Source organism: Puma concolor, chromosome C1, assembly GCF_028749965.1.
Source record: "Puma concolor isolate L17-30 chromosome C1, mPumCon1.1.hap2, whole genome shotgun sequence".
NCBI lineage: Eukaryota > Metazoa > Chordata > Mammalia > Carnivora > Felidae > Puma > Puma concolor.
Window position 1 is genome coordinate 203,963,426 of NC_141674.1, and position 25,347 is coordinate 203,988,772.

Consider the following 25,347-nt stretch of genomic DNA (forward strand, 5'->3'; position numbering starts at 1 on the left):
GACAGCAGCCTCACTGCTGAGTTGCCTGAGTACGTGGGAAAGGCATTGTACTGAGGGAGCACACAGCCTGGTCCTGGAGAAATCAAAGAAGGCTTCCTGGAAGAGGTCACACCAGAGTTGAGTCCTGGAGGACAAAAGGCTGTTTGCCAGGCAAATGGTGTGGAGGATGTTTGAGGATAGGCAGCGTCCTGGAGGTGAGAGGGAGGGAGCATTGAATGTTTGAGCCTCTGCAGGGGGTTCAGGATGAGACGGTGAAGGGTCTGGGAACCCAACAAAAACACTGCTCTCCAGGAAACTGAGAGACCCTGGAAGTGGGTTAAGCAAATGCCTGCAAGCCTGCCTGTTTCCGTGTTTTCTTTCCTCCCACCAGAAGCCGTAGGGAGCAGGTAAACTAAGACCATGCTACAGATAGATGGAGCCCTATAAGAAAAGTCTTGGGGCGCCTGGGTGGTTCAGTCGGTTAAGCTCAGGTCTTAAACTAAGGTCTTTTGGCTCAGGTCACGATCTCCTGGTTCGTGGGTTCAGGCCCCACGTCGGGCTCTGTGCTGACAGCTTGGAGCCTGGAGCCTGCTTCGGATTCTATGTCTCCCTCTCTCTGCCCCTTCCCCAACCCCTCAAAAATAAACAAACATTTAAAAAATTAAAAAAAAAAAAAAGGAAAGTCTTACATTTTAACATTTGATGATAGAATATAACCCCAGGGCTGGTAATGTCTTTGGAAGGTGTAGCTATGGCCTTCCGAATCTCTGTCATGTGCCTCCTTTCCTTTGGTTAAATCTGCTGTTCCCCCAACACCAGCATTCATGATAAAACCTGTTCTTGTTCAGTTTGATGGTTTTCTCATTTTGTTTTATGATATAGTGCATGGAATTGTCCTCTGTTACTCAATCATCACAAATGTCCCATGTTTGTGTCCCACTGCATCCAAAGGCTTTGGTGGGCAAGACTGAGAATCAAACCATCACAGCCAGCAATATTTGCAGCAATATTTGTAGCAAATGCTCCAAAAGAAGCATTTGGAGTTCCAAAGAACTGAGAGTAACCAATGCCATGTTGGAACCCAATTTACAAAAGCAACTAACAAGAGTTCTCAGTGCATTTCTTGGGCTTCACAAAAACTCTAAAGGGGAAGTACTTTTATTATCCCCCCCCCCCCCTCCGAGGAAACTGAGGGCCTAAGAAACTTGCCTAAGTCACAGAGCTAGTAAGTAATGCAAATGCAGGCCCTTTGATTCCGGAGGCTCTGGTGGGTTTTGTTTTTTTTTTTTAATCAATTTTATTGAAGTATAATATTCATTCACTAAACCCCATCCTTTTCCTCTATTTTAAAAACTTAGATCATTGCATATGCACACATAGCTGTAGGAAATAATTCAGAGAGATCTGATGGATACTCTACCCACTTTCCCTCAGTGGTAACAGCTTGCAAAAATTCTTACACAATGTTACAACCAGGAATTTCTTCCCACTTTTTTTTGGGGGGGGGCGGGTACCAAAATATACATAAAATTTACCCTTTTAACCATTTTTAGGTGTACAACTCAGTGACGTTAAGTATATTCACACTGTTGTGTAACCATCACCACCATCCATTTCCGGAACATTTAATCACCATAGACAAAACTCTGTACCCAATGAACAATAATAACTTCCCCTTTCCCCTTCCCCTAGCTCCTGGAAATTATCATTCTACTTTTTGTTTCTATAAATGTGTCTATTCTGAGTAACTCATATAAGTGGAATCCTACAATATTTGTCCCTTTGGGTCTGACTGACTTCACTTAGCATGATGTTTTCAAGCCTCATCCATATTATAGCTTGTACCAGAATTTCATTCCTTTTTAAGGCTGAATAATATTCCATTGTGTGGATATGTCACATTTTGTTTATTCATCTGTTGATGGGCATTTGGGCTATTGCTGCCTTTTGACTATTGTGGAAAATGTTGCTATGAACGTTTGCCAAATATCTGTTTAAACCTGTGCTTTCAATACAACCAGGATATTGACATTGACACAATCCACTGATCTTTGTCAGATTTCCTGTTTTGTTTTTACTCATTTTTACTCATTTGTGCATGTGTGTGTGTGTGGTTAAGTTCTATACAATTTTATACGTGTGTGGGTTTGTATAACCACCACCAAGGTCACAATACTTGAACACCCCCACCATCGAAAGTATCCTTCAAATTACCCTTCCATAATCACATCCACTTCCCTCTCTACCCTCCACCACACCCACCGGCGGCCCCTAATCTGACATTCACTTCCAAAACTCTTATTGCAAAACTGGTTTATAAATGGAACAATACAGTATGTAACCTTTTGAGATAGACCTCTTTCACTGATTTGATTTCCTGGAAATCCATCCAAGTAATTGTATCAATAGTTTGTTTCTTTTATTGTTAAATTGTAATCCATGGTTTGTCCTGAAGTTAGTTTAACTATTCTCCTGTTGAAGGACATCTGGGCTAATTCTAGTTTCTGACTATTACAAATAAAGCTACAATTCATATGCCAGTTTTTGTATGAACATAAGTTTTAGTTTCGCTGGGAAAAATGCCCAAGAGTATATTCTATCCTATAGATATACCATAGTTTGGTCAACCATTCACCTGTTGAAGAACAACGTGGGTTACTTCCAGTTTGGGCTATTATATATAAAGCTGCTATAAAAATTTGTGTGCAGATTTAAGTGTGCACATAAATCATTTCTCTGGGGAAAAACGTCCAGGAGTGCAATTGCTAGATCATATGACAGTTATATCTTTAGTTTTTTTTAAGTTTATTTATTTTTGAGAGAGAGAGAGAGAGAGAGAGAGAGAGAATCCTAAGCAAGCTCCATGCTGTCAGTGCAGAACCCGTCATGGGACTCGAACTCACCAACCGTGAGATCGTGACCTGAGCCGAGATCAAGAGTCAGACGCTTAACCAACTGAGTCACCTAGGCACCCCACATCTTTAGTTCTTTAAGAGAGTCCCAAACTACTTCCAGAGTGGCTGTACCATTTTACATTCCAGCCAAAAATCTATAAGTGATGTAGTTTTTCCACATCCTTGGCAATATTTGGGGTTGTGATTTTTTATTTTAACCACTCTGATAGGAGCATAGCGATATCTCATTATGATTCTAATTTGCCTTTCCCTAATGGTTAATGATGCTGAACATCTTTCCATGGGTTTGTTTGCCATCTGTATATCCATCCTATTTGGTGAAATGTCTGTTCATGATTTTTGCCCATTTCTACTTGGATTGCTTGGCTTTTCACTGTTGAGATTTTTTTTAATGTTTGTTTGTTTGTTTGTTTGTTTTGAAAGAGAGATAGAGAGATAGAGAGAGAACGAGTGGGAGAGGAACAGAGACAGAGAGGGAGAGAGAGAATCCCAGGCTCCACACTCTCAGCCCAGAGCTCAACATGGAGCTTGATCTCACAAATTGTGAGATCATGACCTGAGCAGAAATCAACAGTCAGACACTGAACCAACTGAGCCACCTAGATGGCCCTCACTATTGAGTTTTAAGAGATTTTTCTATTTCTAGATACTGGTCCTCTGTCAGATATGTGATTTGCAAATATTTTCTCTGAGTCTCTAGCTTGTCTTTTTATCCTCTTAAAAGGGTCCTTCCATGGAGCAAACATTGGTAATTTTGATGAGGTCTCATTTATCAATTTTTCCCTTTATGGGTCATGCTTTTGGTGTTGAGTCTAACAAGTCTTTGTCTCATCTTAGAGCCTGAAGATTTTCTCCTACTTTCTTTCTAAAAATTTTATAGTTTAATATTTACTTTTAAGTCTGTGGTCCATTTTGAGTGAATTGGGCTTCATGAAATCTTACCCTTCTCATGCAGGGTTTAGTATTCAGCAACAGCTCCAAATCCAAGGGGATCGCTATGTGGATTTCTGGAGCCTTAGCTCAGTAGCTTCCCACTTGCTGATAACCTGTGTAGAAGCTCTGCTCTTAACCGTTACACAATACTACCCTTCTGTAAGGTGGTGGTTGTGCACAGTACTGATTGGTCATTAACCAATTATATTCACTGAGTCCTAACTATAGGTAAAACCCTGCAAAAGATACAAAGAGGAAGATATGTGTTTTAGGGCTCTTCAAAGAAACAGAACCAATAGAAAATATAGATGGATAGATAGATGATAGACAGATAGATAGATAGATAGATAATAAGGAATTGGCTCATGTGAGTATAGAGGCTGAGGAGTCCCAAGATCTATAAGCTGGAGACCCAAGAGAGCCGATGGTATATGTAATTCTGTTCTGAGTCTGAAGGACTGAGAAGGAGGAGAGCCAATGGTCTCAGTTCCTGTCCAAGCCAAGCCTGAAGGCAGGAGAAGACCAATATCCCAGTTCAAAGACAGAGAAAGCAAACTCTTCCTTACTCAGCCTTTTGTTCTGTTCAATTGGTTGAATGAGGCCCATGCTCATTAAGGAGAGAAATCTGCTTGACTCAGCCTATGGATTCCAAAAAGTTAATCTTCTCTGAAAATACCCCCAAGAACACACCCTGAAAGTTTGACCAAATATCCAGGCACCCTGTGGCCCTGTCAGGTTGGCACATAAAATTAACCATTACAATATCCTACCCCAGCCCCAACCCCAGCCATCCCCACATGAGCCCAAGGTAGTGATTGGGAAACGTGAGATGGTGGTGATATCTTAAGCAATAGGATTGCACAGTGACAAACCTGACGTTGCTCTCTCCCGTATGACCTATCAGTCGCCCTTCTTACCGCACCCTCACTTCTCCAGCTCCTCCAAACTCCCCAATCCACGAGCAGCCAGGAAATTGGATGCCAATGCCCCCATCCGACTCCCAAGCTTTGGCTAACGTGTTTGACTCAACGTGGCGATATCCTGGTTCAGGTTTGGGCCTGAGAGCTTGCACCTGTTTTCTCCGGATCCTGAGGTTTCAGACTTTGGAGTTGGAAACCCCAAAGATTGGTCTTGAATCTTCTTGGCAGAAAAAGAAGACCACAAGATAGAGGGCAGGAGTGGGCATGGAAGAAGGGCCTAAGGGAGGTAAGTGGTGGTGTGGGCACAGGGACTGGCAAGGAGAAGTGATCAGGAGCTGGAAAAATCTTGCCCACCACTCACCTTGAGGTTACAGACTCACAACCCTCAAGCGGAAGCTACCCTGAAGGAATATTTTGTTTAGATTACACAATATTTTCCACTTTTTGAGCCCAGGATTCAAAAAGCCTATGTTGTGTAAAAGTCCAAATTGTCCAGCATCCTTGACAAATCAGAAGATATGGTGACACTGGCTGGACACACATCCCAGATGACAATTGGCTAGAAGTCTGTAGGCACTGCCCTCTTCAGACAGAGCATATGACCTTCGTTTTACTAGTCTCCACCACTCCCTACTGATCCCTCCCAGCACTGAGGCTCAGTGTCGTTTGTCATCCGACACCATTTTTCTTACCCCCGTGTCTCATGGTTTGTCTTACCTGCCTGGCCTCCTTGGACACCTAACGTTTTGACCTCTTGGCTAGTCTGAGCCTTTCATTTTACAGAAGAAATGAGCTCAGAGAAAGGGATGGGTCTGGTGACCATCTCAAGTGAATCGGTGGCAGACTCAGGTCCAGAATTTCTGGTGCCCCTTTCTTCCAAGGCTCTCCTTGGCCTGAATCATCAACGCATGTCCCTGTGACAGAAGACCTCAAGGTCCTCTCCTCTGAGGCATTCAATGGGAAACAGAAGCCTGGGTGGTCATCGGGACTTTCGTGGCTGGGGACTCCAGACTGAAGAAAAGGGCCTGACTGCTTGTGTCTGGGCTGGGGGGGTGGTTGGAGAAGGCAGTCTTGTGATCTGGATGTGAATGCCCACAGAGCAGGAAATGTCCTGAAATTAGAGCTAACTGGGGAGGCACAGAATTCAGGGTGCCTGGAAGGGGGCCAAAAGTGTTGTGGGCCTCGGGCCAGGAGGAGAACGAAAGTTCCTGCATTTTGGCCTAGACTCTTCCGCCACAGCTGGCCACTTCTGCCTTTGGAACGTGTTTCACAATGCCCCCTGTGTGTGAGGACAGCCTAGATCAGCTGAGGATGGAGAGGAGGGCGTGGGCTTACATAGTGACACGCACCGGCACTCAGAGAGGAGGCATGAGCTGAGTATAGGCTCAGCATCCCATTCACGCGCGGAGAGTGCCTGCGCTGCCGTCCTCATGACAGGTGAGTAGCCCCCTCTGGGGTCAGAGGCTCCAGAGGGGGTTGGGAGTAGGGAGAGTCAGGGAGGCAAAGGAAGCCCCTTATCCCCCATGGGTGTTCCGGTCTCGACCCAATTCTGGACCCCAGCCTGGGGTTGGGCTCTTCGCATCCCCACGGGCACAGCATCCCTTTTGTCTGTCCTTTGTGTGTTTGGAGTTCCTGGAGCTTACTTGGCAGACGGAGGAGGCAGGAGTGAGGGCAAGGGACATCCATATTAGCATCAGTATGCCCTCCTCAGAGCCCAGGGTCTTCCTCTGCATCTTCTGGGGCGAGAGAGATCTGGTTCGGGAACCAATGTGCTCACATGGGAGGAGAGTAATTCTGGAAGCTCTACTTCCCACGCATCTTCTGAAATGTTTGGTCGAGGGGTGGAGGTGATGGACCCATGCTGGGAGTCACTGTTCACTGGGCTCAATTACTCCACTTTGCCAGAAGGACGTAGGGAAGGAGGACACATGGCTTTAGCCCTGGGCCACCAGAAAGAAGCCAATCACTCACCATGGCTCACTGGGGCCCTTTGCAGGTGACAGCAGCCCTCAAAGTCTAAGCAGGAGCAGCTATGGCTCCATCTCCAGCCCACCCAGCTCAGAGCCACAGAAAGAGCCTCTCAGAGCAACCTACCTGAGCGAGAAGATCCTCATCCCGGACACAGAACCGGTGGGAATGCTGGAAACTTCCTGGGGTCTTTCAGGATTGGCAGGATGCTATGGGATCCCACAGGCCGGGGCAAAGGGCTCTCCTGAAGACTGTGGGAAGCCCCTTCTAGCTCTGAGCAGCAGTGATTGACAGTGGACACTGTACCCTTTCTGTTTCTGTCCTTAGCTCTTAGCCGGGGGCCGGGGGGCAGGGGATCGTTTTTTTGTGTGTAAAAATTATCAAGCGGCTTTCTGAATGAATCCCAGCTTTCTTATGGAGAGAAAGGGGCTACGGTGAGTTCAGGTTGGAGCCTTGAGCGTTTGTTGCAGTACTTAAAGGAAAGGACCCGGAGGAGGGCATGTGGGGAAGTGAAGGAGGCTCGAGGCTATCTTCTGGGATGCTGTCACCTCGCATTTCCAGAATCTTTAGCAGATTCTCAGGCTGCCAGGCCAAGCCTCCTAGGGGTGGGGAGACCCTAGACTCAGTGGACTACAGAGAGGAGGGACCATGGTTTGAGGAGGACTGGGGAGCGAGCAACAAGACCCGGCAGGCTTGGCCCGAGGAAAGAACCCCTTTGGGCTCTGAGGATCTGCTGAGTCAGGGCGAGCGTGAGGCAGGCTGCTGTTCAGGCGCCTGTGGGTTGCCGAATCTGACTGATGCAGAAAGTAAATCCACCATGACTCAGTAAATCCTGCTGCTTCCTCCCACCCCACACCCTCCACTAACCCCCAGGGTGGCAGATCCAGCAATGGGGGAGTGGTGGGCAGGGCTGGCCAGCCCGGGCTGATGAGCCCAGAGGGGTTCAGCTGGGGGCTGGCCAAGGTCAGGAGCTACCACCCAAGACCTCGTCACTTCATCCCACCCGCAGGGCACATTCAGCCTGAGGAAGCTGTGGGCCTTCACGGGGCCTGGCTTCCTCATGAGCATCGCTTTCCTGGACCCTGGAAACATCGAGTCAGATCTTCAGGCTGGTGCCGTGGCTGGATTCAAAGTGATTGAGTCGGGGCACCATGGGGAGGAGGGGTGACCAAGCTAAGTGGGAGGAGACCCCCCCAGCTTGCCACATCTCCCCAGAGTGTCCTACATGACTGGTGTTTGGGGGAGCGGGTATTACGTTCAAATGGGCCAGAGAAGGGTCCCCAGGGCAGCCCTGCCAGAATGGGGGGTGTATGGGGGGGGATGTTGGTCTTCTCACTTCACCTCCTCCACTCTGTCCCCAAGGAGCGTCCTTGGTTAGAGGGTACCAGCAGTCTGGACTTGTCAGCCAGCACCCCACCCCCCGCCCCCAGACACACACACGAGGCTGAAGGCCTCTCCCTTCCTTCTCTCAGCTGCTGTGGGTGCTGCTGTGGGCCACGGTGCTGGGCTTGCTCTGCCAACGGCTCGCTGCCCGACTGGGTGTGGTGACAGGCAAGGACTTGGGCGAGGTCTGCCATCTCTACTACCATAAGGTGAGCCTGGTGGGCCTGGACAGGGAGCATCCACAGATCCCAAACCCCAAACAGCCATTTACAGCTTCTATGATCAAGTAAATAAATCATCTCAAGTCGGGCATCACAAGCCCATTTGATAGATGAGAAGACTGAGGCTCGAACGAATAGTACCCAGACTAAGAGGGCTGTTAGACATCATCTGCTCATTTTACAGGAGAGGAAATTGAAACCTGGGGAAGTGACCTGCCCAGGGTGCAAAATAGGTAGGCATTGGCTTGGGATGGTCACCGGCTGGGGTAGACACTGGGGACTTGGTCGTTGTCGGTGTCCAAGCAGGGAAACAGAGACCTGGCCATGAGATCTTTCAAAGGTATTCAATGCAGAGGTGTGGTCACAAAGGTGATGGAAGGACTGAAGGAACAAGGGAAGGAGGTGTTCATCCAAGATCAGGAAGCTGCTGGGCAGCAGCCCAAGAGCCATCATTTGCTGCCTTCAGGAAGCTTGGCCGCTACTGTCAAAACAGCCACCAACGCTGGTGGAGCCCGGGAAGCCTGGTGCCCTTGATGGTGCCTGTGCCAGAAACACCACTAGAAGTAGGGGGAAAGAGTGATCCCTCCCTGCCTTTTAATCTCCCTTAATTGTTTCCTACAAAACCTAACTGGAGGCCAGCTGGCAAGGCCGACAAACATAGTTTGTGCCGGGTATGGAAAGGTCCGGGACATCAACAAATAACAACAATATCTGGCCCAGCCTTGATGCGGTGCTCCCTCCTCCCCCCAGGCGCCCCGCACCCTCCTCTGGCTGACCATCGAGCTAGCCATCGTGGGCTCGGACATGCAGGAGGTCATCGGCACGGCTATCGCATTCAATCTGCTGTCAGCTGGACGGTACTGCCACCAGGGGCCCCAGCTCTTCAGTCCGGCGCTGGGGACTTGTGCTCCTTCTTCCCCAGCCCTCGTCCTTCCCCCCGTCCCCCTCACCCCCAGTCCCCTCTGACTTTAGAGCTGTTGCTCAATTCGCCCAATGGGGAACAGGGACCCAGAAACGTAAAGTGATGTCAGTCACCACGCAGACTTCAGGGCTGCAGCCCCGAGCTCCCTGCCATGCTGGTCCCCCACCAGCGCCTAGTGCCATTTTCCCACCTCCAGCACACTCTCACCCCCCTCTGCCTTAGCTGCCTGGGGCCACTTGGGTCCCCGCTCCCAGGAGTCCAGATTCCACAGTGTCCTGCCCTGAGGCTGGGCTGACCCCGGCCACTCTGGTTTCAGAATCCCACTCTGGGGCGGAGTCCTCATCACCATCGTGGACACTTTCTTCTTCCTCTTCCTTGACAACTACGGTGGGTGTGCCCCTCAATCTCCCAAGGGACTGGGTTGGGGGAACAAGTGAATGAAGAAACCAAGCTCCGCTGTACTGAGAGAAGGCCTCCCAGCTCCCTCACTCCGGCTGTGTGGCCCTGAGCAAGTTACTGAGACTTCTGTTTCTTCGCCTATAACGCGGGGACGATAATAGCACAGACCTCACCGGCTGTGGCGAGAACTCACTGAGGCAATAAATACGTTAAGCACTTGGCACAGTGCCTGAAACTTGCTCAAGATAGTAGCCATTAATAATTGCTTCTGTTACAATTTTTGTCATTTTTCTCGCTCTTGTTGTTCCCCTTTGCTTTCCCCCTAGGGTTGCGCAAGCTGGAAGCCTTTTTTGGATTCCTTATTACAGTTATGGCCTTGACCTTCGGCTATGAGGTGGGAAGCCAAAGCCTCCATACCCTCCACCAAGGCTGTTCCTCCGGGCTCCTCGAGAAGCCCCCTAGCGGCCAGGGTCAGGGTGGATGGTGGGAATGGCTGCACGTGGCGTGGCCTGGCCTAAGGAGGCTCCTCCCCGCAGTACGTGGTGGCCCGTCCAGCCCAGGTAGCGCTCCTCCGGGACCTGCTCCTGCCCTCGTGCTCCGGCTGCGGCAGTCCTGAGCTGCTGCAGGCCGTGGGCATCGTTGGAGCCATCATCATGCCCCACAACATCTACCTGCACTCGGCCCTAGTCAAGGTGAGCAGAGGGAAGGGGAGGGATGTCTGCTCCCTTCAGCCACGCTCTGGTGGCCTCCAAACTTGGAGCCCCGCCCCTTTGGCTCCTGGCTTCCGGATTCAGGCGGGAAGGGAATCATTCTCTATGTATTCCGAATGTAGTAATAGAGCATCTACTATGCGTGGGAAAAGGGGGTCAATGATGAAAAGGCAGACAAGCCGTCTGCCTTTCTAGGGCTTGCATTTCTAGTCGGGGCGGGGGGGACAGATCATGAGCAAGTAAACAGATAAAGGAAAGAATTACAGGGGCCCTGGGTGGCTCGGTCAGTTAAAAGTCTGACTCTTGATCTCCGCTGGGGTCGTGATGTCACGGTTTGTGAATTCCGACCCCACCTCCAGCACTGCCCTGACAGACCGGAGCCTGCTTGGGATTCTCTCTCCCTGTCCCTTGGCCTCTCTACCCCCCCCCCCACTTGTGGGCTTGCTCTCTCTCTCCCAAAAGAAAAAAAAAATTAAAACCAAAAAATTTAAGAGTTAAAAAAAAAGGAAAATTATGGATTGTGAAAGGTGCTTTGAAGGAAACAAAACAGAGAAGTATGGCAGAGAAAGACTAAGGAGAGGCTCCTTTAGAAAAGGTAGTCGGGAAAGGCCTTGCTAAGGAGGTAATCTTTGAGACTTGAAGGATGGGAAGGAGGATCAGAGGAGAAGATATTCCAAGCAGAGGGAGTGGTAAGTGCAAAGGCCCTGGGGCGGAAATTAACTGGGCATGCAGGAAGGGTGTCAGCTGATCAAGGCCATGACCAAACTGCCATGGAGAGGGCTTTAGAAAGAACTGGGGTTTGGAGGGAACATCGGTAGATGTGTGAGGGTGGAGAATGTCGGGGTAGCTCTGAGAAACTTTGGCTTTTCTTTCCCCTCTGACCTTTGCAGTCTAGAGAGATAGACCGGTCTCACCGGGCAGACATCCGAGAAGCCAACATGTACTTCCTGATTGAGGCCACCATCGCCCTGTCTGTCTCCTTCTTCATCAATCTCTTTGTTGTGGCAGTCTTTGGACAGGCCTTCTACCAGCAAACCAACCAGGCTGCGGTGAGAGACACCTCCCCACACAGCCAGGGCAGGCCCCCCACACACAAGCCCTGCAGGCTTTGCTGGGGACTCCAGGCAATGCATCTAAGCCCCTGAGTGTCTGTCTGCACTTCCAGCACTGGTAGGGGTGGGAGTCTGCGATCTGGCCTTTGGCTGAGACCCCTTCCCCACTCTGCTAGAGAGTCACAGCTCTCCCCTGCCCGGGGGCAGGCTCTTAGAGAGTCAGACCCACCCCAGGGCCTGCAAGGCACAGACAATCAAAGGAGGAGACTGGGAGGGCGGAGCTGAGTCTTAGAGGACCCGCATCCTAGGTGCTCCCCAAAGGATGGACAGGATTTGTCCAGCAAACTGCAGGCAGGGCATTCTGGGAGTAGGCGCCTGCCTGAGCATGAGCAGGGAGTTGGGAATTCTCTGAGTCCTCTCTCTTGACAATCTTTATTCATTCAGCAAATAGTTACTGAGGATTTGTTATCAGGCAGTGGGGGGTAGAGCAGTCAATGATACAAAGCTCCTCCCTGGCTCTCTGGGGTTTGGGACCTGTGCTTGTCTCCTCTCCAAGTGGGTCTCTCTCACGTGGCTCTAACAGCTGCTAGCCAGCGGTGGGGTGCTTACTGAAGGCTGAGCACTGCAGGGGACGACTGACCAAGTCTCCTGGGATTTGGGCACGGCCACTGCCTTGCTATGTGGCCTTGAAGACCAGGCCAGCCTCAGAGTTGTGGGAAGTGGGTCCCGTGTAAGGGAGAGGGGACCGTGGAGCAGCTGGACTCACTGCCAGCCAATTGTCTCTTTGTGGTAATGCCATTCCCTACAAATGCAACAGAACCCTGGAAACTGGGTTCCCGTGTGAATTCTTCTCAATTTTAGATGTCGGCAACAAATTCACATTAAAGAGAAAAAACATCTGTTAATCAAGCAAAATATATCTGGCCGGATTCGGCCTGCGGGTCGCCAGTTTTCAACCCCTGGTCAAGACCTGGCAGTCTGATTTTCTGAGACTTCACATCTCCCTCCTACTGTCCCGGTGCCCACAGTTCGACGTCTGTGCCAACAGCAGCCTCCACGACTATGCCAAGATCTTCCCCAAGAACAACCTTACAGTGGAGGTGGACATTTACCAAGGAGTAAGCGACAGGTGGAGGCGGGCATGGAATGTAAGGATCCCGCAGGCCTCGTCGCCACGCCCACCAGGGGGCGGAGCCTGCTCCGGGGCGGTACCACGGCTCTAACCACACCCCTCCCTGCAGGGCGTGATCCTGGGCTGTCTCTTCGGCCCGGCTGCTCTCTACATCTGGGCGGTGGGCCTCCTAGCGGCCGGACAGAGCTCCACCATGACCGGCACCTACGCGGGACAGTTTGTGATGGAGGTGGTGGGGCCTGGGGAGCGGGCCGGGGAGTCCCAGGGGTCCGAGGTCAACAGGCACACCACTTGGGCTCGGATACCAGCCTCACTGATCCTTAAAGCAGCCCAGAGGTCACTATTATAAGCCCCGCTTTACAGATGAGAAAACTGAAATGCCGAGAGGTGAAGCGACTGGCTCAAGGCAGCAGACCCAAAACTAGTAGACGCCTCCCCCCCCAAAAGTTTAGTCTTAAGCATTAACCCGGGGGGAGGGACCCCCCTATTTCTCCTCATCCATTCTCTCCACCAACTAGGGTCAGAGCCTCCCCCATTTCAGAGATGGAAAAACAGAGCGTTCCCCCTGATGCCAGGTGGGCTGAGGGACGACAGAGGATCCCTCCCTTGGAATCCCTAGTCCTGCACCCACCACCAAAATGCCCACTCCACACCCCAGGGCTTCCTGAAGCTGCGCTGGTCACGCTTTGCCCGCGTGCTCCTCACTCGCTCCTGCGCCATCCTGCCCACCGTGCTCGTGGCAGTCTTCAGGGACCTGAAAGACCTGTCAGGGCTCAACGACCTGCTTAATGTGCTGCAGAGCCTGCTGGTGAGCCCTAGCCACTCCCCCACCCCCCTGCAGAGCTAAAGAGGAACCCCAGCAATCCTTCAGAGGGACCCTTCACACGCCCCCTCCCTCCCAGTCCCCCAGCGCCTTCCCACTATTCCAAACACACGTTTGCTTATAAGGCTCACATAATCCCCATAGACATCCCAGGGGTAGGAACCACCATTGTCCCCGTTGTGCAGATTGGAAAACGAATGTACACAGTTAAGTGATCAGTGGCAGAGCTGAGATGCAAACTCAGGCAGCCTGGGACCAGAGCCCCCAAACACTTCTCCTGCTTTGGAGCCTCACAATTCTGGAACGCTCAGAGGTGGAGAAACCTCTGAGTGATTATGGATTAGGAGACTTGTCCAAGGGCACACAGACAGAGGACGAATGGAGCCCTGCTCCACTCCTCCCTTCCTTACTGTATTCTGAGGGCCAGGACCCTCAGCCCCATCCTCCTGCTTCTCCCCAGCTTCCCTTTGCTGTGCTGCCTATCCTTACATTCACCAGCATGCCAGCCCTCATGCAGGAGTTTGCCAACGGCCGGTGAGTACTCCCCACCCCAAACACTATGCTTGCAATTCTCATTTGATCTTTACAACCACCTTGAAGTGGGAATTACCATTATCCATAAGCTCATACAGGTTAAGGAAGCTGTGCAGGCTCACACAGCTAGCAAGTGTAGGGCAATAGGGCTGGAATCTGGAATCTGGGGTCGGGGGCTGCTTCTAGACCCTGAGCTCCTCACTCTCACCTCAGACTCTGCTCTTGCCAGATCCTGCCAGTGTGGAGCCTGGGGGGCCCAGGAGACAGTAGTGGGCAAGGGGTCTGCTCCAGGCCCCACAGCCCAGAGAAAGTGGCTTTGTGTATCCCCTCACTCTCCCCACCCCAGCTCCAGGCTGGCTTTGGGCAGTGGAGACAAGGAGGAGGAGATGGGGCCAGTCCTGAGCTTCCCTCCCTTCCCCCAGGCTGAGCAAGGCCATCACATCCTCCATCATGGCGCTGATCTGTGCCATCAACCTCTACTTCGTGATCATCTACCTGCCCAGCCTCCCCCACCCTGCCTACTTCGTCCTTGTAGCCCTGCTGGCTGCGGTTTATCTGGGCCTCACCACCTACCTGGTACTGTAGGGCCAGAGGGTGCCTTGGGGATGGGGGAGGCGAAGAAAGGGGGCAACAGATGGAAGGCTTTGGGGGAAGGGGATGCACAGGGAGGGGAGGCTTCCCAGAGGCCTTGTTCTCTCCCAGACTCATGGTCTCCCTTCCTCCAGGTCTGGACCTGTTTCCTTGCCCAAGGAGCCACCGTTCTGGCCCACAGCTCCCATCAACACTTCTTGTATGGGCTTCCTGAAGAGGGGGAGAAGGAGAGGATCTCTGGATGATCTCCCACCCAGGGCCTGGCTTGGGCGTGGAATGAGTGGGGCAGACTGGCCTGCCCCGGGGGGTGTGTGTGTGGAGGCAACAAGATGGAGTGGGAGTTTTGGAGGCAGGCTAACCAGGCTTCCATAGAGACTTGCTGTTTGCCAGCTTGGACAAGTGATTAATCTCCAGTCTCAGTGTTCTCATCTGTAGAATGAGGACAACGCCAACCGTGTGATGGATGTAAAGCACTTTAACACAATGCCTGGCACGTGGGACTTAAAAATAATAGTAACTCCAAAAATATTTATTGTGGGCCTATAGGAGTGACCTGACAAACGGACCCATTTGGGGGCGGGACACAGGCATCAAACTGGCACTTAGGATGGTCTGATTAGCTTGATGAATGCTCAATAAATGCTAGTCTACTTCTCATCCAAAGGCACAGGAAAGTAGAAACAGGGAGAGGACAAAATCCTTGGACCAGTAGAAGAGTCCTCCCTGCCCCCCACCCCATTCGAATGTCAGTTCCTAGAGTAGCTTCAAACTAACCCACTTTCCAGGCCGTAAAACCAAGGCGCAGACTTCTCTTCAGGCGCCAGGTCATGGAACCCAAGAGTCGTGCCTCCGAGGCCCAATTCATTTGCCATTTCCCCAGGGGACTGGGCGGCCGGGACTCCCACGCCGCGCACTTAACGCTCCCTGGGTGCTGACTCCCAGCTCCCCCTAGGGGCAGGGACGGTCCCGAGCGCCCTCACTCCCTCCCGGCCCAAGAGCTGGAGGCAAGCGCTCGGACTTCGCGCCCCGGGGCTTCGGAAGGTGGGGGGAGGCGGAGGGTGGAGGGGAGCTGTGTAGGCGGGGAACCCCCTTGGCCGCTGGGAGCCGCCCGGCACCCCTTCGCCCGGTGCAAGGGTTGCACTTTACAGACGCTCCCTGGGCTGTTTCTAGGCTCCCCCAAGTCCCTCCTCCCGCCTCGTCGGGTCCCTCTGACCACTGCCCGGGAGCTGCGGAGAGAGGTGACCAGAAGGGGCCCCGAGGCCTTTGCCCTGGGGTGAGCCTGGAGCGGGCTTTGTGCCTGGAAGCACCCTCGATTGCCCAGGGATCCCGCGGGGCAAGCTCCGCGCTCAGGTTGAGGCGCTTGTTTATGAGAAGAATTTCCTCTTTCTTAAAAGGGCAACGATGCGAGTGGGGCCCTTAAGGAGTGACGGGATGGGACAGGTCTGGCCCAATCAGAGAAACGGTGGGAGAGGGTACCTGAGCTAGAAGGCCGTTGAATCCCTCTCTGGGCTTGGTCCTGGAGAAGATGGGACCCGGGCTAGCGGAAAAGGAAGGTGGATGGGGGCAAGATAATGGAGAAAGGCGTCTTCCATACTCCTGCCCAGCGTCCTTGGAAGTGTCCCCAGCTATACCTCTGCACACACTCTCCAATCAATTCACTAGGTATTAACTGGGTGTCATCCCTGCGCTAGACAGGGGAGAGGGAAACGAAGTCCCGAATTAAAGATGTCAGCCCTCCAAGAGTTCACACTCCAGTAGGGGGAGACAGCTAGGTAGATGATAACAAACCACTCTACGGGGTGGGGGTGGGGGTGGGGGGACACGAAGTGCGTGTCAGGCACACCTGCAAAAGACAAAAAGGAGAGGCAAGGGCCAGAGAAGGTAACTCCTGGACAGGATTTATAAAGTTGAAGGGGGGGGGGCAGCCAAGGAAGAATGAACTTGCCAGGAGTGAGGACAGGTGTGTGCGACCTTGGGGGGTGGGGTGTTCTTGGATCTTATGGGGGGGGGGTGCTCCAGAAAAATGAGCAAGCTGGTCACCTGCATACTTATGCCTGGCATTGACAACTTGGGGGCAAGGAAAGCAGGAAGGGGAGGAAACCAAAGGGTCAGCTACAGGGCTACCCTGGGCCTGAGCAAGGTGTTAGCAATGAGGTCAGGCCAAGGTCAGTCATTTCTGGGCAGGGAGGTCCCTACAAAGGGCTTCCCTCCACCCCCATAGTAGCTTTGGTCTTCCTAGGGGGAAGGAGGGGATGTTTCCTCAGCCCCTCAGGTGGGAAGGACCTGCGGTGGGCACCCTGCCTTTCTACACGGACCCCCTACTTCACTTGCCTGGGTTGGGCTCTTACCAACCCCATTTGGCAGTTGAAGAAGCCGAGGTGCTGAATAGAGAGGTCACTTGCCCACAGCTGCCAGAGAGAAACCCAGCTGAGTCCTGGTGTTTCTGGACCCACAGCGCCTATGATCTGATTCCTCCTGGGGTGCAAGGAGAAAAATAAATTGTGGATAAGATGACCTCCCGCAGTTAAGGGATATCAGCTGGGTGTGACACACACGCACACACAAGGGAGGAAACCCAAAGAACCCACCAGACCCTGCACGATACTTCCACCGGCTCCTCTGTCCCCACAGACCCCCAAGACCCTGCGCTGCTGCAGGGGGCCTCCTGACTCGTTCACTGGCCACCACCCCTCCCTGGGGGGGAAGGAGCCTGGCACTGCATCAGAGCCTGGGAAGGTCATCCAGGGGAAGAGGCCTTGGACGGGGCTAGTGTTAGGGATGGGAGGTGAGGGGAACAGGGATGGCGGTGGGCAGCGACCCTGCCCGGTGCCCTACCCCTTTCTTCAGCCACTCTGACTCTCAAGAGTTCAGCCGGCCAGCTTCCAGCCTTCAGAGAGGGAGAAACGAAAAGGACAGGAAGGCGAGCCGCCCTGCTCAGGCCAGGGGGTCACTCAGTCCTCCACCACACATTTCCTTTTGGGGTCAGTGCAAGCCGGGATCCGGAGACGAAAGCTGACATCCCGCCCCGGGGCTCAGCCGAAGGGGAGGGGGTCTCCACCCGGTGGCCAGGATCCCACCTCTACCCTCGCTGGAAGGCTGGGTCTGGTCGCTTCACTTCTCGGAGCTCAATGTCCTTATCTGTAAAGTGGGAGAGGAAGAGGGTCGTTCTGAGGAGTGAGCGAGACTAAGGGGCGCAGCCAGAGCAGGACGAAGCGCTAGCTACACGTTGGCTATTAGTATTAAATGCAACGATGGCGGCGGTGTGGGCGGCGAAAGGGAAGGAGGGGGGGCCGTGGGGTCCAGCCCGGGACAGGGTGGTGGTGGTGGTGGTGGTAGAGGTCTTGGTGGAGGGAGTCCCAGCCCGGGGCCACCTCCTGTCTCCCCTGGCGCGGGGCACACAGCTGGCGCGCCTCCGGGCCGGCGCCGCTCTACTGCCCGGCCTCCCCGGCGCGGGGCCTCTCCCCTCCCCGCCTCCCCCCTCCAACCTACCCCGCCCTGGGCCTGGAGGACGTGCGCCGTGCTCGCACCACGCGGCTGGACGGGACAGGACGCGCCCGCTCCGCCCCGCCACCGAGGCCCGCGGGGGAAGGAAGTGCTGAGGCGTGTTTGTCAAGGCTTGGCGTTATTATTATTTTTAAAATAGTGAACGCAAAATAGCAAGGACGAATGGAAAGAACTTCATAAACAGGAAACATACACACACACACACACACACACACACACACACACACACACACACAAAACCGTAGACCTCACGGCGCAGAACACGGGAGTTTCCCTCGTGAAGAATCCGCGCGGAAACGCGGCTCCCGGCCAGCTAGTGTCTCTGTACACCCCAAATGAAACGGGTGTTTACAATCGTCCAGTTGGTGTCTGTGCACTCCCACGGTCAGAAGTTTGGCCCGCAGGGATTGAGCGCCCACTGTGTCCGGGCACCGCGTGAGCCCCCCGCCCCAATAATCACAGAGTGGCCGGCGTGGAGAGTAGAGGAAGGGTCTAGGAAGGCCTCTTGGAGAGGTGGCATTTCATCGAGGTCAGTGGGATTTGGCTCCAAAAAGGAGCTGGAAACTCTTCCAGGCAGAGGGAGCAGCGCAGTCGAGAGCCCTGAGGCACTTTGGTGCCCTGCCGAGGGCACCAGATGGGGCTACCGGGCGAGATCGGCAGGGGGCATTCTGGGGCTGGGAGTAGTAATTTTCACGCCCTACGGATCCGGATACCTGGCCTGCAACTGCGATGAGTGTTGACAGTCACAGTCCGGTCAAGAGCACAATTCTACGGATGTACACAGCCGTTTGGAGCGGAGAGAGAGCCTTCACTCGCTCAGAACTTTACCGCGAGGGGGCCCCCGCAACCACTGAAGACCCATTTTGCAGACCAGAGAGCGTTATTCCCGTTTCCCAGATGAGGAAATCAAGAAGCGGCTAGCGTCTGGCTCTCGAAAAGCGCCGAGGTGGAGCCGCGCCGCCCTCGGGCACTCCCCGGCGTGGGCGCTCGGGGCGGGTGGGGCGGGCCCTGGCTCGGGGCGCTCGGCTGTCTGGAACAGTGGGCCGGGTGCCGGTCCTGCCACGCAGCCGCAGAGGCTCGGGCCCGCGGGCGGGCGGCAGGAAGAGAGGCGACGCCCCCTGGAGCGCGGCAGGAACCCGGCCGGGCCCGCCTCCCAGCCAGCAGAGCCGCGCCGGCCCCAGCGGTGATGAAAGCGGCGGCCGAGTCCAGGTCACGCCGAAGCCGTTGCCCTTTTAAGGGGGAGCCTTGAAACAGCGCCCGGGTTCCATGTTTGCATCCGCCTCGCGGGGAGGAAACTCCATGTTGTAACAAAGTTTCCTCCGCGCCCCCTCCCTCCCCCTCCCCCTTAGAACCTGGCTCCCCTCCCCTCCGAAGCTCGCGGGGATCCCTCCCTCCCACCCCTCCCCTCCCCCCCGCGCCCCGATTCCGGCCCGAGCCGGGGGGGAGGCCGGGCGCCCGGGCCAGAGTCCGGCCGGAGCGGAGCGCGCCCGGCCCCATGGACAGCTCGGCCGTCATTACTCAGATCACCAAGGAGGAGGCGCGGGGCCCGCTACGGGGCAAAGGTACTGGGGCCGCGCGGAGGGGGCTGCAGCCCGGGAGCCGCGGGAGGGGAGGAGAAGGAGGCCGAGACCCTACCCGGGGCAGTCGCCGCCGCTGCCCCGGGCGCCCGCCTCTGCGGAGCTCTGAGCTCCTAACCGGAGAGGGAGCGGGGAAAGAGTTTGAACTAGCCGAGGCTCAGAGACGCGGGGCGGGGCCTGGAGCCATTGGGGCGCTCCCGAGTGCTCGAGGTGGGGAAACTGAGGCAGAGGTAGAGAGTGGATTCCTTCCTAGTCTCCTGGGCTGGCGTAGCGGGTTGCCCGACAGTCGCCCCCTCCCCCCCCCCCATTGGCGCCAATGAAGCTGGGAGATGGGGGGTTGAAGAGGGCGCCTTCAGGCCACCCTCTGAGGCTCCGCCCCGGGCCGCGATCGCCCGGGTCGGGTCGCCGGAGGGGGTGCCGAGGTGACAGCGGGCTCGGGAGGGTTGGAAGGATCTCCCGCCAATACACAGCTACGATCCCAACAAACTTCCGCGTCATGCGTGGAAGCACTGAGCCTCTCAGAGGCACAGAGTGGGGCAGCCACTTCTAAGGGTCGCTAGCGCGCCCGCGGGGTGTCCCGTACGACGGGCGGGGCACAAGGAGCCCGGGCTGCAGGCCCTTTGGCGCCGGGCCTGTGCACACACGCACCGACCCGGTAAGCCGTGCCGCCCGCCTCCACCGGGCGCCCAGGAGCTGGAGGGTCTAGGCTGGGGTCTGCCCCTCCCTGTCCGGGTGTTGACCTTAGAGACTAGGAAGTCCCTCCAGGTCTGCCCAGCTCTGGCCTGGTCCTAGCTCAGCCCGAAGGCAGGGGGCCCGGTAGAGGGGCGGTGGAGGGTGGGCCCGTCAATCAGGCGGCGGATGCCCAGCTCTAGGTCGGAGGTCTGGGCGGGGCGAGGGCGGAGGAGGCGGGGCCGGCAGATGGCTGCGGGACGCTGGTTCCAGCCAGGCTCCCCCACTCCCAGCCTCGGGGCCTAGCCTTAGTGAGGACTTTGGACCCACGTGGGCGGAAAGGATGGGAGGAAGGCGGGAGTGGATGGCAGGGCCTCAAGCCCCAGCCCTCATTGGTTAGGGGCCGACGGAGCAGGGGCTGCTCGGGTAGGTGGGTGTCAGGAAGCCCGCCACTGGGGCCGAATCCTCAGTAGTGATGAAGGCTGGGAGGAAAAGAGAAAGCACTCCGTAGTCCCCTTCCAGCCAGCCCACTTCCTAATGAGGGTAACTTTGTGCCCACACTAGAAGGATTTCTGGGTACCACAGGGTGACGTGGAGTCAAGGCTGTCAGGAAGGCCTGGAGTGTATCTCCTTCAACGAAGGGGGCGCGGCCAGACCCTCTCACCCAGGGGATCGCACCTGGGCACCTACACCCAACTCTGCAGGCTAGAGTGCACACCCCCACCTTGGGCCTCCCTGCTGCAGGTGACCAGAAGTCAGCAGCTTCTCAGAAGCCCCGGAGCCGGGGCATCCTCCACTCGCTCTTCTGCTGCGTCTGCCGGGACGATGGGGACGCCCTGCCCGCCCACAGTGGGGCGCCCCTGCTGGTGGAGGAGAACGGCGCTGTCCCCAAGGTGCGTGGTGGCCGGGTGGGAGCTGCCGGGGCAGCCTGGGCTCAGCCTGGAGGATGTTTAGGAAAAGGGGCTTTTCATGACCCATCTGCAGGCCTTGGAAGGTATGGAAGAGGGTGGAGCCCCCCACCAGGCCCGCCACCCTCCCTCTCAGGTCCCTCCCAGCCGGTCCCTGAATGCCCCAAGACTGCCACCCAAGGGAACTCTATAAGGTGGGAGCTTTCTCTACCTTGGTGTTCCAGGTGGGGAAGTGAGGTCCAGAGCCAGGCGGCCTGCCCCAGGCTCCAGTTGGCAGGGGCAAAGCTGGGAAGGGGAGGGTCTCTCCCCACTATCCCTGTGCTTCCCCAGGTAGAGGGCTGGGAGAGGGAAGACGTGCTTAGGAGAAATGACTGGGTTTTAAGAGAATTTAAAAGAAGTGCCCCCGATGACCTCATCTGTCCCTGCAGCAGACCCCAGTCCAGTACCTGCTCCCAGAGGCCAAGGCCCAGGACGTGGACAAGATCTGTGTGGTCATCGACCTGGATGAGACCCTGGTGCACAGCTCCTTCAAGGTAGGCCCTGCCCAGCAGCCCTCAGCCCCGGGTCTCTGAGGGGGCCTGCCCTGGACTGGGGGTATGGTCTCTGCGGGCCCCGCCCCAGCAGCTCCTTTTCCCCCCCACAGCCAGTGAACAACGCCGACTTCATCATCCCTGTGGAGATTGATGGGGTGGTCCACCAGGTGAGGGGCTGGGTGTGGGGGGGAGGTGGGGGGCTTGGCATCTGCCTTCCAGACCCTAGGCTCCTCGCGCCAATCCTGAGAACCCCAGGTGGGACTTTGATAGATGTGCGATGTGAGGCCCCAGAGGGTGTGAGACTTGCCCGAGGTCGCACGGACCCTGAGGGACTTGGCCCAACTCCAAGGCCTGCAGGGAGTGGGGTTCCTCCTCGGCTCCCCCTTGCCCCACCTTGCCCGGGACCCAGTTCAAGTAATTCAGGATAGGTTGTGTGCTGTCCAGCCTGTTCTCCATTACTTGGCTCGGGGGTCGGTGCCCTGCAGCCTTGGGGTGAGGGGGCTGCCCCCAGGCCCCTACATTTGGCTGAAGCCATAGTTGGGGAAGGGCTGGGCATTAGTGATGCCCCGTGAGGTAGGACGTGAAGCTAGAAGTTGGAGGTTCATTTTGATCCTCTTCTGGAAGGATAGCTGGAGTGGCTGGCTGGCCAAATGGAGCCTGCAGACCCTGGGACCGGCCCTCCCTCCTGTGCACCTCTACTCTTCCGTTTGCTCCCTCATGGCCCTCAGCCACCCTCCCACCCCCACCCCCCGGCCTTGCAGGCCTGCAGTTCCCTTACTGGCCCACCCCCTAGGTCTACGTGCTGAAGCGGCCCCATGTGGATGAGTTCCTGCAGCGAATGGGCGAGCTCTTTGAGTGTGTGCTGTTCACCGCCAGCCTTGCCAAGGTGAGTCCCGTCCCCCCCACACTGAAGGGCTCCTGGGGCCACCGGCCTCCCATGAGCCTCCAGCCTGCAGCTGGATTGACCTCTGGGTCACTCACCATTGGCCCTGGATGACCCATCTTCCACTCCGTAGTATGCAGACCCAGTAGCTGATCTACTGGACAAGTGGGGGGCCTTCCGGGCGCGGCTGTTTCGTGAGTCCTGCGTCTTCCACCGGGGCAATTACGTGAAGGACCTGAGCCGGCTGGGCCGAGACCTGCGGCGGGTGCTCATCCTAGACAACTCGCCCGCCTCCTACGTCTTCCATCCAGACAATGCCGTGAGTGCCGGGCAGGACCGGGTTAGGGGCTGAGAGCCAAGGAAAGGGTCAGCCATCAGGACCACCGGGGCCTCCCCATTCCCATGCTGGGTGCTGTCCGGGGCCTGGTGCCCTCCCATTCCTCCTTCCTGCCCTTGATGACCTGTGCCTGCCACCCACTCACCTCATCCACCTGCTACTGCATCCCTTAGTGACCATTTGATCCGTTTGCTTGTGCGAAGAGAGTGCCTGGCCGGGCCTGAGGCCCCCGCTGCATGCTGGAGCAGTTTCACACTGCTGGCTGTGACCTGTGAGTGGGTCACAGAGGTGATGCGGTGGGTCCTAGCTGGGAATTTTTAAAAAACAAAATAGAATAGAAAATATTGGAGTGTTTTGCAAACAGTAAGATTAAGTATCATTTCATAAGACTTGTATTGCATGCATAGATGTGATTTACTGTGGGTGTTGCCAGAAATGTTTGAAAACTGCGGGTAAGGGGCTTCTGGGTGGACATCCTGTGCCCAGAGGCCCCGGCCCCCCTCACTGCCCCACATCCATCTGCCCAGGTACCAGTGGCTTCCTGGTTTGACAACATGAGTGACACAGAGCTCCACGACCTCCTGCCCTTCTTCGAGCAGCTCAGCCGCGTGGATGACGTGTACTCAGTGCTCAGGCAGCCAAGGCCCGGCAGCTAGTGAGGCGCCCCGGGGGCCAGGACCTGCCCCTGACCGGTGCCCACGCCCCTCACACGTGGACTGTTCCTTAAGAAAACCCAGCGGCCGCTGCCGCCACCTCAGCGTCATGGGGAAGTGGGCCCTCCCCACCTGCCTGGCCAGGCTGTGAAAGGGGCAGCGGGCTGCACCAAGGGCAATGAGCCCCTGGGTCCCTGTGTCAGTGCCTTAGAACCTCCTCCTTCTTCTTGGGGGACCTGTGGGACCCTGCGTGCAGCTCCCCCTTTTTCTCTCTCTCTGCTGCCATGTTTCTCTGCTGCCAAATCGGGCCCCTTGGCTCTTTCTGGTTCTGCTTGGGGGAGGGGCAGGGTTCTTGCTGCCCCATGCCTTGGGCCCCCAGCCTGGGAACAGTGGACACCAAGTGCCTTGCATAGAGCCCTTTTCCCTGCCCTGTTTTCCCAGGGCCACGATCAGGTCAGCTCTTGCCCGGAACAGTCTCCAGATTGCTGTAGTCTAGCCTGGCAGGGGAGGAACCAGTCTCCGCACCTCCTCCCTTGGGACTGACACAGACCCCCCACCAATCTCTGCCTAGGAGGTCAGGGAGGGAAGATCTGTTACCACTTGTGAAGGGAGCAGGGTGCGTCCTACGGGACCCCGGAGTCCAGCTTCTCTAGGCTCGGCAGCAGCTGAAGGCTGCTCTCCACGCCAAGACCTGACCCCTCACATCTGCCTTGACCACCCCAAGGCCCTGGGGCTTGGCTCCCCCAGCTCCTAGTGTGGGGGCATAGGCAAGACCCCTTTGTGGTGCCATATAAATATGTATATGTGTATATAGTTTTAGGGGAAGGGGAGAGGGAAGGGCTGGGGTAGAGATACCCCTCCTTCACCCCTTTCCTGGACCCATAAACTGGGGGGAGGGAGGGAAAGGATTTTTACATTTTTTAAACTGCTATTTTCTGAATGAAACAGGCTGGGCCAAGAAGTCCCAAGCCCTGTCTTCTGTCCCTCACACCCTCTTTGCTCCAATTATTCATTCAAAACACATTATTAGCACCTTCTCTGTGCCCAGCTCTGTGCTAGGCCCACCAGCTGAGTGTGTGGGGTCCCTGCACCTAATCAGTGCCTCCCCACCCACTCCATACTTCACCGGTGCCTTTAGGGGAGCTGTAGGAGGTGGGACCCCTCTTGTGGGGTTTGGGGGTCTCCAGGAAGCCTGGCCAAGCTGTCTCCCCTCCCCAGTGCCAACCCATCCCCTGTCGACCCCAGCCTCACCCCCTGCTGGCTGGGGGCAGCTCCCAGGACATCCTGATTTCCAGCTCTGACTTCTCTATCTGGAACCCCTTCCCCCTAAATGCTGAGTGTGGAGGTCAAGGCCTTGGGCTCTCCCCAAGGCCTAACGGTTAAGGGGACCCACGTAGCAGTGCCAAGGGGGATGTCAAATGGAGATGTCATTGCCCCCCTCCCCTCAGAACTGGGGGTGGGAGGGAGGACAAGGTTGGCCTGAATCGGGTGACCTTCCCATTTAAGTGCCTTCTCTGACTGAAAGCCCCACACTATGACAAGAACTAAAGAGAACGCCAGACCCCCATCCCGCTTCTGTGGTCTTTGGGGGGACGTTGAAGCTGGGAGTGGTTGTGTCCCGTGAAGCCACACTCAATTCAGTGTATCTTTTGGCGGTGGAGTGGGTGGAGGGAGGGGCTGCCCTAGGTTTCGGGGGGCTTCAAGAGTGCAAGTGCAAGGTTAGTGCACAGCGGTGGGTGGATCCGAGCGCCTCGCTGTACTGTTTAATTATTCTACCTCTCTTAGTCTCAGTTACCTGACC

General features: G+C 55.6%; 2 protein-coding genes and 1 long non-coding RNA gene across 8 annotated transcripts; 2 read left to right on the top strand and 1 right to left on the bottom strand.

The window, feature by feature from the left end:
* The first annotated feature begins 6,022 nt into the window (after positions 1-6,022).
* On the top strand, positions 6,023-15,145 carry SLC11A1 (solute carrier family 11 member 1). The gene is made up of 15 exons (XM_025934482.2): positions 6,023-6,184; positions 6,744-6,877; positions 7,725-7,847; positions 8,188-8,307; positions 9,070-9,176; positions 9,558-9,628; positions 9,967-10,034; positions 10,177-10,332; positions 11,241-11,399; positions 12,431-12,520; positions 12,644-12,763; positions 13,193-13,342; positions 13,818-13,891; positions 14,314-14,467; positions 14,617-15,145. Exons 1-15 carry the CDS (start codon positions 6,178-6,180, stop codon positions 14,725-14,727), a joined length of 1,644 nt encoding a protein of 547 aa, XP_025790267.1. The 5' UTR covers positions 6,023-6,177; the 3' UTR covers positions 14,728-15,145.
* Positions 14,991-19,042, bottom strand: LOC147578676 (uncharacterized). 2 transcript variants are annotated; one of them, XR_015255554.1, is made up of 3 exons: positions 17,972-19,042; positions 17,318-17,620; positions 14,991-16,957 (listed from the first exon to the last, which is right to left on the bottom strand). It is a non-coding gene; the product is annotated as an uncharacterized LOC147578676 (long non-coding RNA). The 2 variants fall into 2 exon arrangements; XR_015255553.1 differs by having other exon boundaries at positions 14,991-17,620.
* On the top strand, positions 18,869-25,113 carry CTDSP1 (CTD small phosphatase 1). Of its 5 annotated transcripts, none has more exons than XM_086719627.1 (7): positions 18,869-18,902; positions 20,977-21,125; positions 21,569-21,673; positions 21,784-21,840; positions 22,467-22,559; positions 22,690-22,875; positions 23,421-25,113. In XM_086719627.1, exons 1-7 carry the CDS (start codon positions 18,884-18,886, stop codon positions 23,547-23,549), a joined length of 738 nt encoding a protein of 245 aa, XP_086575753.1. In that variant the 5' UTR covers positions 18,869-18,883; the 3' UTR covers positions 23,550-25,113. The 5 variants fall into 5 exon arrangements, with proteins under 5 accessions (XP_086575753.1, XP_086575749.1, XP_086575750.1 ...); XM_086719623.1 differs by lacking the exon at positions 18,869-18,902 and adding an exon at positions 19,337-19,548; XM_086719624.1 differs by lacking the exon at positions 18,869-18,902 and adding an exon at positions 19,337-19,548 and having other exon boundaries at positions 21,572-21,673.
* The last annotated feature ends 234 nt before the right edge of the window (positions 25,114-25,347 follow it).